The sequence below is a fragment of the Pempheris klunzingeri genome, chromosome 2, assembly GCF_042242105.1.
Source record: "Pempheris klunzingeri isolate RE-2024b chromosome 2, fPemKlu1.hap1, whole genome shotgun sequence".
Lineage (NCBI taxonomy): Eukaryota > Metazoa > Chordata > Actinopteri > Acropomatiformes > Pempheridae > Pempheris > Pempheris klunzingeri.
In genome coordinates, this window is record NC_092013.1 from 16,306,709 (window position 1) to 16,320,691 (window position 13,983).

At 41.3% G+C, this 13,983-nt stretch overlaps 1 protein-coding gene across 2 annotated transcripts in view; it reads left to right on the top strand.

Annotated features, from left to right (window-relative positions):
- Window positions 1–10,293, top strand: part of arhgap9 (Rho GTPase activating protein 9) — a 43,128-nt gene extending 32,835 nt beyond the window's left edge. The window contains exons 16-22 of one of the 2 annotated variants that reach the window (XM_070841310.1): window positions 55–174; window positions 1,720–1,818; window positions 3,430–3,507; window positions 3,855–3,908; window positions 4,729–4,863; window positions 6,664–6,769; window positions 8,741–10,293. In XM_070841310.1, the coding sequence (XP_070697411.1) occupies window positions 55–174; window positions 1,720–1,818; window positions 3,430–3,507; window positions 3,855–3,908; window positions 4,729–4,863; window positions 6,664–6,769; window positions 8,741–8,927 (779 nt within the window). In that variant the 3' untranslated portion in view covers window positions 8,928–10,293. The remainder of the gene's footprint in view (window positions 1–54; window positions 175–1,719; window positions 1,819–3,429; window positions 3,508–3,854; window positions 3,909–4,728; window positions 4,864–6,663; window positions 6,770–8,740) is intronic. The other variant, XM_070841318.1, reaches the window with a different exon arrangement.
- Window positions 10,294–13,983: the final 3,690 nt, after the last annotated feature.

Genomic DNA, 13,983 nt, shown 5'->3' on the forward strand with positions numbered 1-13,983 from the left:
CCTCTTCCTCTTTGTCTTCCTCCTCCTCGACCTCCTCCCTTCCTCCCTCTGCAGTCCCTCGCTCGACATCCAACCTGGAGAACACAGAGAGGAAGCGGGTGAAGACCCGGCTGAAGAAGCTGATCCTGAGGAGACCTCCTCTGCAGGCACTGCAGGAGAAAGGGCTCATTAAAGGTGACATTTCTTTTGGAAGTTTTGGAACACAAGTATCTTTTATTCACCAGTATACAGTACAGTTTGCTGAGTTGTTACTATTACAAGACGGACTACGGACTTTTGTTATGAAGATGAAGATATTTTTCCATTTAACTGAGCTGCAGGAAATCTCAGCATTCATCCTCAGGTGATGCCACATCCCCAGTGAATGTGCGTCGCAATCCTCCTCGCCTGTTTAGTAAGAGCTTCTCCAAAATGACGAAGTTTTTCACACTGCTTGTCTGCTGATTACAACACTATTATAACATCTTGTAGGGACCTTTCCTAAAACCTGAGGCAACTTTTTGTTTTTTTCCTCTATATTCTAAGCAAAAGAGGTTTTAATTTTAAAAAGATACAAATAGAAGGACCACTGAAGCCACTCTGGTGCCAACAGCTGATTAGGTTTTTCTTTTTAATCTGCCACTCATCAAGTGTGTCACCCATTCGGGCGTGAGAAAAGCTGTTCCTTATTCTCACAATGTTTTAATAACGAGTTTAACAAAGATAAAACAATTCTTTTTTGTATTTATTTTTTCATTCAGCTTCCATAAGACTTGACTTTTAGCATAAAGCAGACAAAGCTTTTTAGACAAAGCAGCAACCAGAAACAGAGGAACAGTTCTAAGATATAGTTAATCACTGAAGGAGCAAAGAAAAGTGAAAAGTTGTACAAAGAAACACGAACCCTTTTACAGCTTTCTGAAAAGCTTAAACATAATTCATGGGTGTTTTTTTCCACATTCAAAACTTATAAATAATTTCAACAAGTATTTTTCTGGCACTTATTCAATAATGAGCAGTAGAGGTGACAGAAAGAGATTCAAACCAGTGACCAACCACTCTTTGGTGTCCCCAGCGCCACCAGGACACCCCCAACATGCATGTCATGATTTTAACAAAAATAAAACAGGTATTTGTTTGGCGTTGAAAAGCTACAGCTCCCTTCAGGCTCTGACACAATGCCAACTGTACGTGTAGCCTCAGTTACATCCTCATCCACTAGGAGGCGTAACATGAGTTTCATTAGTACCGCAGAAGGTGTTCAGATGAATGGGAGCAGCTGTACATTCATAACACAACGATGGCTCCACAAACACTAACAAAGCTGTTTTGAAAATGTGGTTGAAAATAGGAAGCATATGCTTGTATGGTTAATTACAGTTAAACTGACCAAGTGACATTTTCACAAGCAGGTTCATTACAGTCCTCGTCGGTGGTAACACAATATGATCACACAGCGCTATAGTGGTGGGATACTCTGGACTAGGACTACAGCATAAACAGTACAATACATGGGTTGTGTTGCATCATCAAGAGTGAGCTTACGTCTCTGCTGAGAACATGGAGGTTTTCTTCCATTGTGAACAGTAAATTTATCACTGGATTAACGGGCTTGTGGCTCTTACATCATGTGTCGACACACTTATCTTAAAAAAAAAAAAAAAAAAAAAAAAAGGAAACTTCTGAACAGACATGAAATGTGTGTGTGTGTGTGTGCGCCCGCCTGTCATCACCCTTCAGATCAGGTGTTTGGCTGTCGTCTGGAGATGCTCTGTGAGAGAGAGCGGAGCACCGTCCCTCGCTTCGTCAGACTTTGTACTGCGGCTGTGGAGAGGAGAGGTACAGTCACTGTAAACACACAGCCGCCTCCTGCTAATGTGATAGAGGGGACACATGTGAAAACTCCCTCAATCCCGTTTTGAGCATCAGTCACTTGACTGCCGCTCTGCACCTGCTGCTCAGCTCCGTGACGTATGATCATCCGACAGAAATTTAGTGAAAAATGTTTGTGATTGGCCGACGGAGAACAGACTAAAACTCACAGAGAAGAAGTCATGACAGCTGCCTGCCAGATCGAGATCTAAATGAGAGAAAATGGAGATGTTTTGAAACTGTTTAAAGACAATGCTGCAAGTAAATATTTAATACACGCAAAGAAAATTTTGTTTTGGCCACAAGGGATTCAAAAACCTGGTTTTGATGAATTAAATATTTCTAGGGAGTAGTTTCAGATTGAGATATTTATATTCAAGGTTCTGACAGACTGAGAAACTTTACAGACAAAGTAGCTTGTTAGCTTCTTCCTAATAAGCGTGTTCATCTGGAAGAGAAGTCCCTCCTCTGTTCTCTCTCTGACATTTTCCCTTTTTTTGTTCTACTAATAGTGTTTTTTTTAGGCTTTTATCTTAACTCAAGGTGCATGTAAGAGGGTGTAAGGATAAAAATCATTATTGATTAATCTGCTGCTTATTTTAGATTCCTGGTCTGTGCCAGAAAATGGTGAAATATGCTCATTACAATATTCCAAAAAATCTGTGGGAATATTTTCTCATTGCTTATTTTGTCTGACCCACTGTTCAAAAGCAAATACATACAATTTGCCATCATGAAAGACTAACAAAGCCTGCGAATATTCACATTTAAGAAGCTGAGACCGGTAAAGTTTAACCATATTTTTGCTTTAAAAAATTGAAGCAGATTAATTTTCTGTCAGTCGACTATTTGATTAATTGACTCAGCGTTGCAGAATTTGTGATTTTGGCCCATACAGCTGAAATGAATTTTACCAATGAAAATATCTAAGACAAACACAACAGCATGGAAACAAAAGATAATATGATATTAACAGTTTGTTTTACATTTACAGATTTCATCTGCCAATCATTAAGTGGCCTTAATGAATGGCAGAATGGTTTATTGCATAGCATTACCATCGTACATGTCAGCTCCTCATGACTGTGAAGCTTTGTACTTAAAATTCAAAGCCCTGATGGGGTATTAATAATCAACATATCACAAAAGCCTGAGTTGTTCCTCTGACTTTGTAGCCAGTGTGGAAAAAGCATAAACTCAATGTTATAACAACACTTTATAGGCACTTTGTCAAGCAGCACGCCATGAAACCCCAAGAGGGGTCAGAAAGTACTTATTACTGTCTGACACTTTACTTACTTATTCACATGTTTTTGGGCACTTATGCAACAAAAAGAACTTCCGAGGCACACTAAATTATAGATGTGCAGAAAATGCGACTGCCAGGTCCACAAAAATAATTATACCAGCTCTGACTGCCTTGAAATCTGAGAGAACATTTTTTCTGGTGTCTCATGACATTAAATAATGGAAAATGTGTCCGTGTGGTTTTAATACCGACCAGCTTGAGTGTCGGTAGAAGTCCACACACCGCAGTGGACATCCCTGATCTAACCAGCTGTGTGTGGCATGTTGCAGGACTGGACACTGACGGCATCTACAGAGTGTCGGGGAACCTGGCAGTGATCCAGAAACTACGCTTCCTGGTGGACCACGGTGAGGATGAAGGGCACTTTTGATTTATAGCTCTGACATTGACTGAAATCTGAGAGGAAAATGTTGAGTGAGGAGAGAAGTGGTGGCAGGTAGAGGATGAGCTCTTCTTGCATTTGACAGAAATCCTTAAATTGTGTCTTTTCCTCTTTAAACCTCTTAAAATCAAGATAAATGCCATGTGATGCTGTTCTGTTTGTTCTGATTCCATATGATGTTGTATAACCACAACACACACTCACTGTATACCTGCTTGAGACCTGTGATTGCCTCACTCGCACTACACGAGATCCTTTTTGATGAAGTGGGAAGCTGGAGAAAGCCGACTGAGTAACTGTTGGTTTTTACAGAGCGGGCGGTGACTACCGACGGCCGTTACATGTTCCCAGCCGAGTTGGTACAAGGTAGATTGAGACTGACGAGGAAGACAGCCGCCTTCACGTGTCACTCAGCCTGCTTGTTTAGTGCATCGTGTGTTGCATAATGTGAACACCTCAGTCACAAACTCTCCCAAACACCCACACACAGACTGACAGGCAGAGCTGAGCCACAGCAGCACAGACGTGCACTGAACAGTTTGGTGCTTGTGCTGCCGTTTGCTTAATGTATGTGTGTCCCTTAGGCTTTTTCTTCTTTAAGTTTTCTGATGTAATAACACGCAGCAGGTTGTACAGCGAGCTCTCACACAGTCCATGGCTGCCACCAAGTGGACAAAATGAGGAATCAGCTGCTCGTGTGCTGATCCCACAGCAGCACCTCACTGACGAATGTTTCTCATCATGAGATGCTCATTTATATCATAAATATTAAAACTTCTTGACATTGAGGTCAAATCAAAACGCTTCATTTTCTTCCCTTTGGTTCTATGATCCAATTTGAGAAGCATTGGTCAGGCCTGGACTTTAAGAAAATGTGTGCTTTATATGTGTTTGTGCTTCTGTGTCCTCTCTTACTTTCACAGACCGTTTCTATCTCGCTCCTGCAGCTGCAAGCCTTCATGTTCCGCCTCAACACCGACATGAATTCACACTCTGTTCGTGCCAAAACGACTGCCACTCCACTTGTTTCTCTCTTAATTCTAACACTTTGTCTCTCTTTTTCACATTGCCTCGCCTTTTTCGTTCACTTTCCTCGCCTTGCCTTTTCGTTCACCTCCCTCACCGAACCTGCCTCCTTCTCCCCTCTCCCCCCTTTACCCCACCCCCCACCCCCCCTGTCTCCTAGAGGAAAAGCTGAACTTGGACGAGAGCGATTGGGAGGACATTCATGTCATCACAGGAGCTCTGAAACTTTTCTTTCGCGAGCTTCCCGAGCCCCTGGTGCCCTTCGGCTTCTTCACCGACATTGTGGAGACAGTCAGTGAGTGACCAGCTTCAGCCCCACTCAGCCTGTTTATCCTTCATGTACACCGACTCTCACCTTTGACCAATCTGAGTCAGAAAATAAAGCACTTCTTCAGTTACCTCATCATTACTCACAACATGTGTAAAACTAAAACTGAATTCTTATTTAAAAGGAACATAATTACTTTTCTATTTGAGATTAGAAGTTTTTTTCAGGTATTCTCTTGGCATATTGCTGCCTTTTTATTTGATTGTGTGAAGTAGAAAGCAGAGAGGAAAGAGGGGGGGGAAGTGAGAGGAGGGATGATGTGTGTAAAAGTCCCTGACCAGACTCTGTGTGGGATTGTTGCAATTACATGACCAGCATCTTAAAGCATCTTAAACCTCTAGGCCACAAGGACACCCGCACGGGATACTTTTTCATCTCACCTTATTGTTTATCCTCTGATGTGCTTTTATTTTGAATACTCACAACACTGCTGCGGTTTTATTGAGTCAAAACCAGAGCTGTCTTGGTTAGAGAGTTCTTGGGTTTGCTTGGGCGCTTTCACACTTTGTCAAGCTGTGGTGAAAGTAATTTTCTTTATTATAGAACATGGTGTATTTACAGCATTTTTTTCCCACCTCCAGAAAATGTAGCACAATGCCACATATATTATAAAAGATATATGGACACAGGAAAATAAAGTGGCGCTTCCCAAAAAGAAAATTGCACGAATTCCAAGATGAGAGGAGAATAATTACATCCTGACAAAACTGAGATTTATTGAGCAGTATTGAATTAAAATGAAGTGATGGTTTTACTGCATAAAAAGGCCTCAAAGTTTAAATCTTCACGTTTTAGCTGTGTTTTTTTCAGACTCCCATAATCCTCAACGCATATGTGTTTATTTAAATCATATTTTATGACATTGATCAATAAGGCTGCTGTTGTTCCACATTTTCTCCTCGTCCATAAATGTCATGCAAAGGTTATGCATTAGTTAATCTTTTACTGCTTTATGACTTCCCTACTGTGTCTGTGGCAGTCTAAACCGATGTAACCCTTTAAAAACCACAAATATATACAGCGGGACAATATAGGTTTATGCAAAAATGACTCAAAACGAAACAAGTAGTGCATTTTCTTTCTTTCAGCTGCAAATTTAACACACATTTGGTGCTCTGTTGAGTATTTACAGCATTAGGACAGTGTGTGTGGGATTTTCTCAAGATGAACTACAGTTCTCATGTTCTTTATGGCTCCATTATGTTTTAAATTGGACAGAGGAATAAACCAAAAAAATGAGGTTTGCATACCACACCTGTAAGTCGGATCAATCCACTGATCGTGGTTTTGATCTTCTTCTGCGTGAGGTTTTGAAGTATCGTCAAACTTTTCCTTCCGCTCTGTTCTACATCAGATAATTTGCATTAACATCTGGGATACAGCAACATATCATAAAATCTTTGACTTATCTAAAACAGCAGATAGTCTGGCATTTTCAAAATAAATCACATTCAGTAAGAAACCTTGCATGTTAAGAAAAAATGATAACAAATGTAAATACATTGTTGGTTTGGATTCCCTGTTTCTTATCAATCCACGAGACTTTTGTTTTCTCACAGGCAGCCATCTTCTGTTCGCTGCTCATCAGATCACTGTGATGACAGCTGATAATTGCCTGCCACTGTAAAAGATTAGATAATGGATGCTAATTGAGTGCATGTGATATCAGTTGATGTAAATCAGGTTTTCGGATGCTTAAGTGCATGAAATGGAATGCAAATTATGACATTTATTGTGATCCGACATGTCTCTTGCTCTGTGTTGCAGAGATGTCGGACTACATGGATAAAGTGGATCGTTTGAAGTGTCTGGTGCTCAACATGCCTCCTCCAAACCATGACACACTGCAGTTCATGTGCCGCCATCTCAAACGGTGAGAGGGCCGAGAGTAAAAACCACAAGCGGCACATATCTGCTGACGTGTTTTGTCTAAGTGTCTGCTTGTTTGCATTTGTCCGCCCTTCAACGGGCACATTTCATAATGCACAATATTCCCTCGGGACGTTTCGGCACAAAGGAATGAACCAGACGCCCTTGTAGAAAAAAGAAAATCTCCTCCTCATAACTTTTCTTTTTTAACTCTGACCACAAGAGGGGGTAGTTTCCTCGTGCGTCTCAGTAATTTTCTCTTCAGGGACTCTTTGGCCACGTCTGTCAAAGTATGCCACTGCTGTACCAGGATCACACTGTTGTTAACTTCGGGTCCCTGTGAAGTTGAAAAGGCTGGAGGAAGATGAATGGTTCACAATGTTCTGCGAGCCAGTTCCCTTTACAGTACATAAAATTTGTGTTTTTTACCGCCTATGGTTTTTCCTTCCACTACAGGGGTGAGCGTTCGTGTTCTGGGGCTGATGTTTGTGCCAGGGTGTGGTGGGCCCCATGAATTTGTCAACTCTGTGTCTTTCTCCCATTCTCTCCCCTCGTTCTGTTTCTCGTTTATTATCTCGCTGCTCCCTCTCACCTCCGTCGCCTCCTCTCCTGCTCTCGCTTGCTACCTTTGTTTCCTTACTTCCTCTGCATTCTCGCCTCTCTCCTTTATACTCTCCCATCTCCTTTTCTCCCCTCTTCCTCCTCTTTCCATCCCTTTCTCATTTTTTTCTCTCTCTCCTCCTCCTACTCCTCCTCCCCCTCCCACCCCCCCTCCCTGCTCTCCTCCTTGCCTTGAAGGTCCCATGGGAGCCTTGTGGTTCGTCTGCTGGAAGGCATACCAACACCACCGCCGCCACCACTGGAACCTCTCTCTTTTCTCTCCCTTCGCCCTCTCCCTCGCTCGCTCCTTTTTTTCCTCTTCCCTCTCTCTCTTTTTTCCTCCTCTCTTTTTAATGTGGAAGTTTTGAGCAATTGCTGGCTGCTTCTGTGGCTTGGTGGGAATGGCATTTTTAGAAGAATGCCTCATGCTGTGGCTTGAACCCATTCCTGTGTCCCCCCTCAATCACACACACACACACACTCAAACACACCAACATAGGTGGATACAGGCGGTGGATTTCGGCACTTGTGTGCACAAATGTAGATTTTGCAGATACGTGGACATGATTCTTTTAGTTACTGTCCTGGGTTTGTAACAATAATATAGATGTCACACGCTGACAACAACCATGAAGCTGAATGGCCAGTTGGTATTCATCCATACGTCTGCGATCCCAAAGATGAATTTAAACAAGATTAAGAAACCACAGCCATGCTAGCAGCTCTGTGCTTTGAGCTAAATGCTAACATTAGCATGCTAACACACTTGCATTGCTGGCAAACTGGTGTTTAGCAGACTGAGGCTTACCATCTAAGTTTAGCGTGCTAGCATGCTAACATTTGCTGAGGCTAACAGTACAGCTGAGGCTGATGGGAATGCAATTATTTTTGCAGGTTAATTACAAAGCAAAGTATTGAACAAGTTAAATTTGGTTGACCTGCGCTAGCTGAGTCATTACAAATCACCCTGAAGGGTAAATGACTGTGCGTGCGCCAAATTTCATGGCAATCCATCCAAAAGATTTTGAGACATTTCACTCAAAACCACAAATGCCAGCCTCATGGTGGTCCTTGAGGAAATGTTTGGGGATCACAAAAGTCACTCAGCTACATCATCTGCAGACCATTAAAGTTGGCGCAGAATTTCATGGAGATCCATCAAATAGTTGCTGAGATACTTCAATCTGGGCCAAAGTGGTGGACCAACCGACATTGGCATCCCTACAACAATCCTGCTTGTGTGACAACAAATTCAAATCAACAAGCTGCAACAATAGAAAGTTGTTCATCCAGAGCCGGTTTAGTTGTCTTTAATTTTTTCTGATTTAGTTGATGATAAACCTAACCTCTATGTGTCTGTCCTGTCTCCCTGCAGAGTGTTGGAGCGCTCAAACACCAACCGAATGACCACCCAGAACATCGGCATAGTGTTCGGGCCGACCCTGATGCGCCCGGAGCGGGACAATGGCAACATGGCAGTGAATATGATTTACCAGAACCAGGCGGTGGAGCTCATCCTCACCGAGTTCGACCACATCTTTGGAACAAGAGGCCCGTCTTGATCTCTTCGGACAGAGGGGGCTCAAAAAAAGGCTCATCCAGACCAGACGAAAGCACAAGTAGTGCAGCGTTTGTCCTCTTTGCCTGTTGACTCGTGTGGTGTAAAATGGATTTCACATCAAAAGATAATTATGGGGTAAAAAGAACCAGGACAGAAAGCTGCTAATCATGACATCTGGCCTCCATATAAAGCCACGTTAAAACAATAATAGTAAAACAAACCAATTTTAGCTGCAATGCTTGTGTCTTTGACTGCAGATGTGGAGCCCAGCCTCGGTGCTCTCTACTGCTGGAATGGACGCCTCCTTGTCACTTTTCCTTGATGTATCTGACTTGATCGAGATAATAAAAGCCATATAACTGATAAATCTCCTCCAGCTGGCCCAGCTAGCCGAGTATTAATCAGCTATTTATCAAGGAATGTGAGCAAGGATGTGTTTTAAGGTAGCGCTGAAACAAAACTTAGCAGAACCATCTCACTGTGAAAACACACACACCAGCAACTCTTGCAGCGAGGATGGACAGATCCCACCTGCAGTGGATACCGTGGACACACTGTAAAATATGCAAACAAACAGGAAGCCAACTGGGTGTGGAGACGTGGCTGCGTCTCCGCTGAAGTAATACAGTGTTTAGAGGAAGAGTTTTAGGGTCATTTCAGACTTCGGCGGGTGAAGTTCAGCTGGGAGCTGTTCAAACTTAAAAGCATGATTTTAGTGATGGGATGAATGTGCCAACAGGGCAGTAAATGTTCCTTTGTACCAAATAGTACTTTGTAGTGTGTGGACCTTCAAACCTTCCCTTATTGTACAAATCTGAATCTGTCTTCTATTTTTCTTAGCGCAAACTCCTCAGTTTAAGTTAAAAATGTTAACATGTACATATGTGAAATACTGTATTTGTCAACTAGTAGCACTTTGCATACAGTGTGTAACCTAAACATTAAATATTAGTCAAACAGATGCATTTGCTTTGAAATGAACATTGTGTCATTAAAATATTGCTTGGACCTGATTGTTACCTCTCCAGCAATAAAAAAAAAAAAAAAAAGTGAAACAAACCGATTTGATCTGTTTTGTGATATTTGGTCGGTGTGTGTCTGCCAGGTTGGTTGTAGCGAGCGATGGGTTGCGTGAGAGATAGTGGAAGTGTGTGGAGGTATGTGGGCCTCAGAGACACCAGCGGGCGGAGGCATCTTCTGTGATTGGTGCAAATGCTGCTTTTAATAACAGAACAAAAGAGGAACTGGAAATGCATATGTTTAAAAAATGTGGATTTTCCCCCCCAAAACCCTCTCACTCTCTCACTCTGTGGCTTTGGTAATTTTATATTGACTGTGGGTTTGGCAAAAGACAAAAAAGAGCAGAAAAGAGGCACGGGAGTGGGGAGGGAGGAGAGGAGAGGAGAGGAGGGGGCGGGGGTCCAAGATTTTTGCAAAGTTTTATTAGATGTATTTATTCATTTTTATGTTTGTGTTATTTCAAGTCCTGTGAGTGTGTTCAGAGGGGCTGAGATGATGTGTAGCAGATTGATGGAGAGCCATCTGAACTTTTGATCAGTGAGCATTTCCAAGGTCGCCCTCATATTTGATTGACAGAAATATTTTCTACTTAAATAGACGACCGCACTTGTTTATTTGATCCAAATGCATGTGTGCACATACTCATCGCAGTTTACACATTTATTCAGTCAGGATTGCAGTTTCTCTCTGGTGTTGGAGTGTCCCAGGGCCTCCTCACGTTAGATTGAATGTTTCCATTTATTATATTATGCAAAGAAAACATAACTTCCCGAAAACATTAATTCGTTCAATATCTCATCTCAGTATTTTGTTTTGTTCTCGCTCCAAATTTTGAAATTGAAGGGATTTTTCTGTCAATAAAACCTAGTGGCATAAAACTGCTGTCAGTCCAAGCTCTGTGATGTGTTTTATTTGACTTGGTGCGATGGTGCTAATCACTCCTTAAAATAGACTCAGTCCATCAGAGACGCAATCAAACACCCTCCCTCTTAATCAGCAGTGTGTTGGCACGCAAGTCAAACCCTATTACTGCTATTTTCTTCGTTAACTTTCTTTCTTTCTTTCTAATTATATGATATGTGATTTAATAATGGCACTCTGAATAGCCCTTAATAACAATCCATGATATAAGATGTATTGTAGTCATGTGCCGTCATTACTTCAAACAAAGACAAAAGAGCTGCAAACTTTTGGAGGAATCAGATTTTTTGATGCATGGACTGATGAGACGTAACAGCCCGACAATAGTTCCAAACCATTTTGCATCTGTAGGTATTTATATTGTTTGCTGCAACACCAAAACAAAATGTTTTTGAGGATGTGTAAGTATTTATTAAGAATTCGTGCCAGTAAGAGAGTTTTTGCAATGTTTTCATCTGTTTCATGTTTTTCATCCAAGTCTCAAAACTGATTTAGTCCAATTTTTAAATGAATCATGACGGAAAGTGTACTTATTGTATAATAATTTGCTTGGGCAGCATATTAATGAATCTGTATGGTTTGTTCATACAGGAAGAGATTCAACTGTGACGGCAAATGGCAAACAATTCTCCTTTTTTTGTTTACAAATCATTTCTCAGAAGAGAAAAGTCTCAGTGAAATCAGAAAAACACATCTGTAGCTGTGTTCATTCTTTGTAGTCAGGCCGTTTGTTGCACTATTGCACCACAGGGAATCGAAACTTAAAATTGCACCCAGTCTGACAACCTGTTGCTCTCGGGTGGGACTTGCAGCATGTTGCAAGTGATGCTGATGCTGGCTGCTGTGAGACTGTGGTGATTCTCGTACATCATGAACATAAACCGAGGACGTTCTCAATTAAATGCCATCTTACTCACCGTTGAGCCATCAGGAAAATGTGACAACATCACCAGTTGTTGGTGCTACGGTTGACTAAATGCCGCTGATGCGTGGCACCCAGAAACATGTGACCTACGTCACCCGGCATGATTTGTTAGTGTTACGGTTAGACGTCTGTTTACTCAACCTACAGTTAAACCTAAAGCTCTTTGTATCAAATACCAGCAGGGCTGCTCAGCCCCTGCATCCCCCGGCCACATGAACAGGTTCACAGGCACTCTGATGAATCATCCTGCAAACACACTGAGCCACAGAAAGGTTGGTCTGCAGATAGTGAGTAGTGATGGGAACCTTTCTCTGTGAAGAAACACTGATGGGCCAGACCACAGCTGAGCTTCAACACTGTCTTCTTCTTAAAGACACTGAAATTTAGAGAGAACCATAGCATTTCATTGTGTGTTATTGATGATTTAATTGCCCTTGTTTGAAATAACTTACTAATTCACTGGAGGAACATGATCCTGAATATAATCATGTCTTGAATAGGCTGATATTCACGCTCAAATCAAAGGACAGGAAAATGCTGATGATTTTTAATTAGAAAATTCAATGAAATACAAGATTCTGGTAACAAAGTATCTACAATTTTATTACAAATATCCACAAACATGCAAAACATATATATAAAATGTTAATACAAAAGTTGCATTGGTGCCAGTAAAAGACAAGAAAACACTGCTTGATATAAAAACAGACAAAGTAAACCTTTTTTTTGCCCATTTTTTCTGACCCAGAAATAACAGGTGAGGAACTATGCAAGAATAGAGTGGCAGTTGGTGTGTCACATATGCATATCTTTGGTGATAAACACACACACACACACACACACACACATATTATGACCAAGATGTGTCTTTGGCACAAAGTATGCATGAATGCTACGAGCTTAGTCACACCTCATGCACCGCCGTCTTATCTGGTCGTACCAAGGCTTTGTCGGATTACTCACAGTGTCTGAGTACATCTGAGGCACTTTTCACGTTGACTACACTGCAGTCAGAAAGAGGAAGTTAAAAGCTGATGTATGTGTCCTGAGTCTTGACCCTCTCGCCACACCTCAACAAACAACATTATAGCTCCGGGGATGTGAAAACGTTAATTATTATGAGAAATGGGACACATTTTAGCATTAAACCACATAAAGCAGCTCTGCGTGATTGTAACACAAACAGAGAGACAGTGCAACTTTTATTAGCTCCCTCGAAGGAAAAACCCCAAAGACTGATTCATCTTTTGCCCCATTTCACCTCCCATACAGAAATGCAGAAATGACTATCCCCTTGCAAGGCGTACATTTTAAAAATGTGCAGTCCACTGCTTTTTGTTCAAAAAAATAAATAAACAACCTCCTTCCAGTTCTTGCTCTTTTTACTGCTTGCTCTAAACTAGTTAATAGATTGCTAATTAGTTAAAGCCACTGAGCACCACAGTTAACCTGAAGAGACGAGCTGATTGTAACCTTGTGATTTCACAGCATGAATCATAAAACTTCTGGCAACTAATACTTTTATATTTTGTCAAGGCCTCGCAGGCTTTGGGACAAAGTAATAGCTGCATGTGTGTATTTTCATTTCAAACATCTGACAAGTTATTATTCATTTCTTAAAATAGAGGTAAAGATTTGTGTCAAATAATACCACAGGATACTGAAAATTGAATGTTACTTGCACTTAATAGGAAGAATAAATACACAAAGCATCAGGCGATCTGATAATACTGCATCTGTAACATTTAACCTCTAACTTTGATGGCATGTGGAAGAAACAGTAGATGTTTTTCCATCCTGTTTTCGGTCCTACAAACATCTCCTTCTGGGCCCGGTTTCTGCATGTGAGCAGCCTCTGCTTTATGGGCTGTGCAACAGTCAGCAGCAGCAAGCATATAATAAGTGAGACTTCTGCAAAGTCACATCTGGATATGCGATGTGACCTCAGACGAGTCAACCCAAAAATTTTCGCTGTCCTGGTAAACATGAACCGATTAAAAGAACAAAACAATTTTTTTTTAAAAACAACAACACTGTAGGTACATCAAGTCTGTTACTCATGATAAAATACTCTATTTTGTGTCGTCACAATAGATTTTGTTTGCATGGCTTCATCCATTTTAAGGCCATATATGCTTTGGCAGTTCTGTGCATTTTTTCATGTTGTAAAATGGGAAAAAAAAAATCAGTT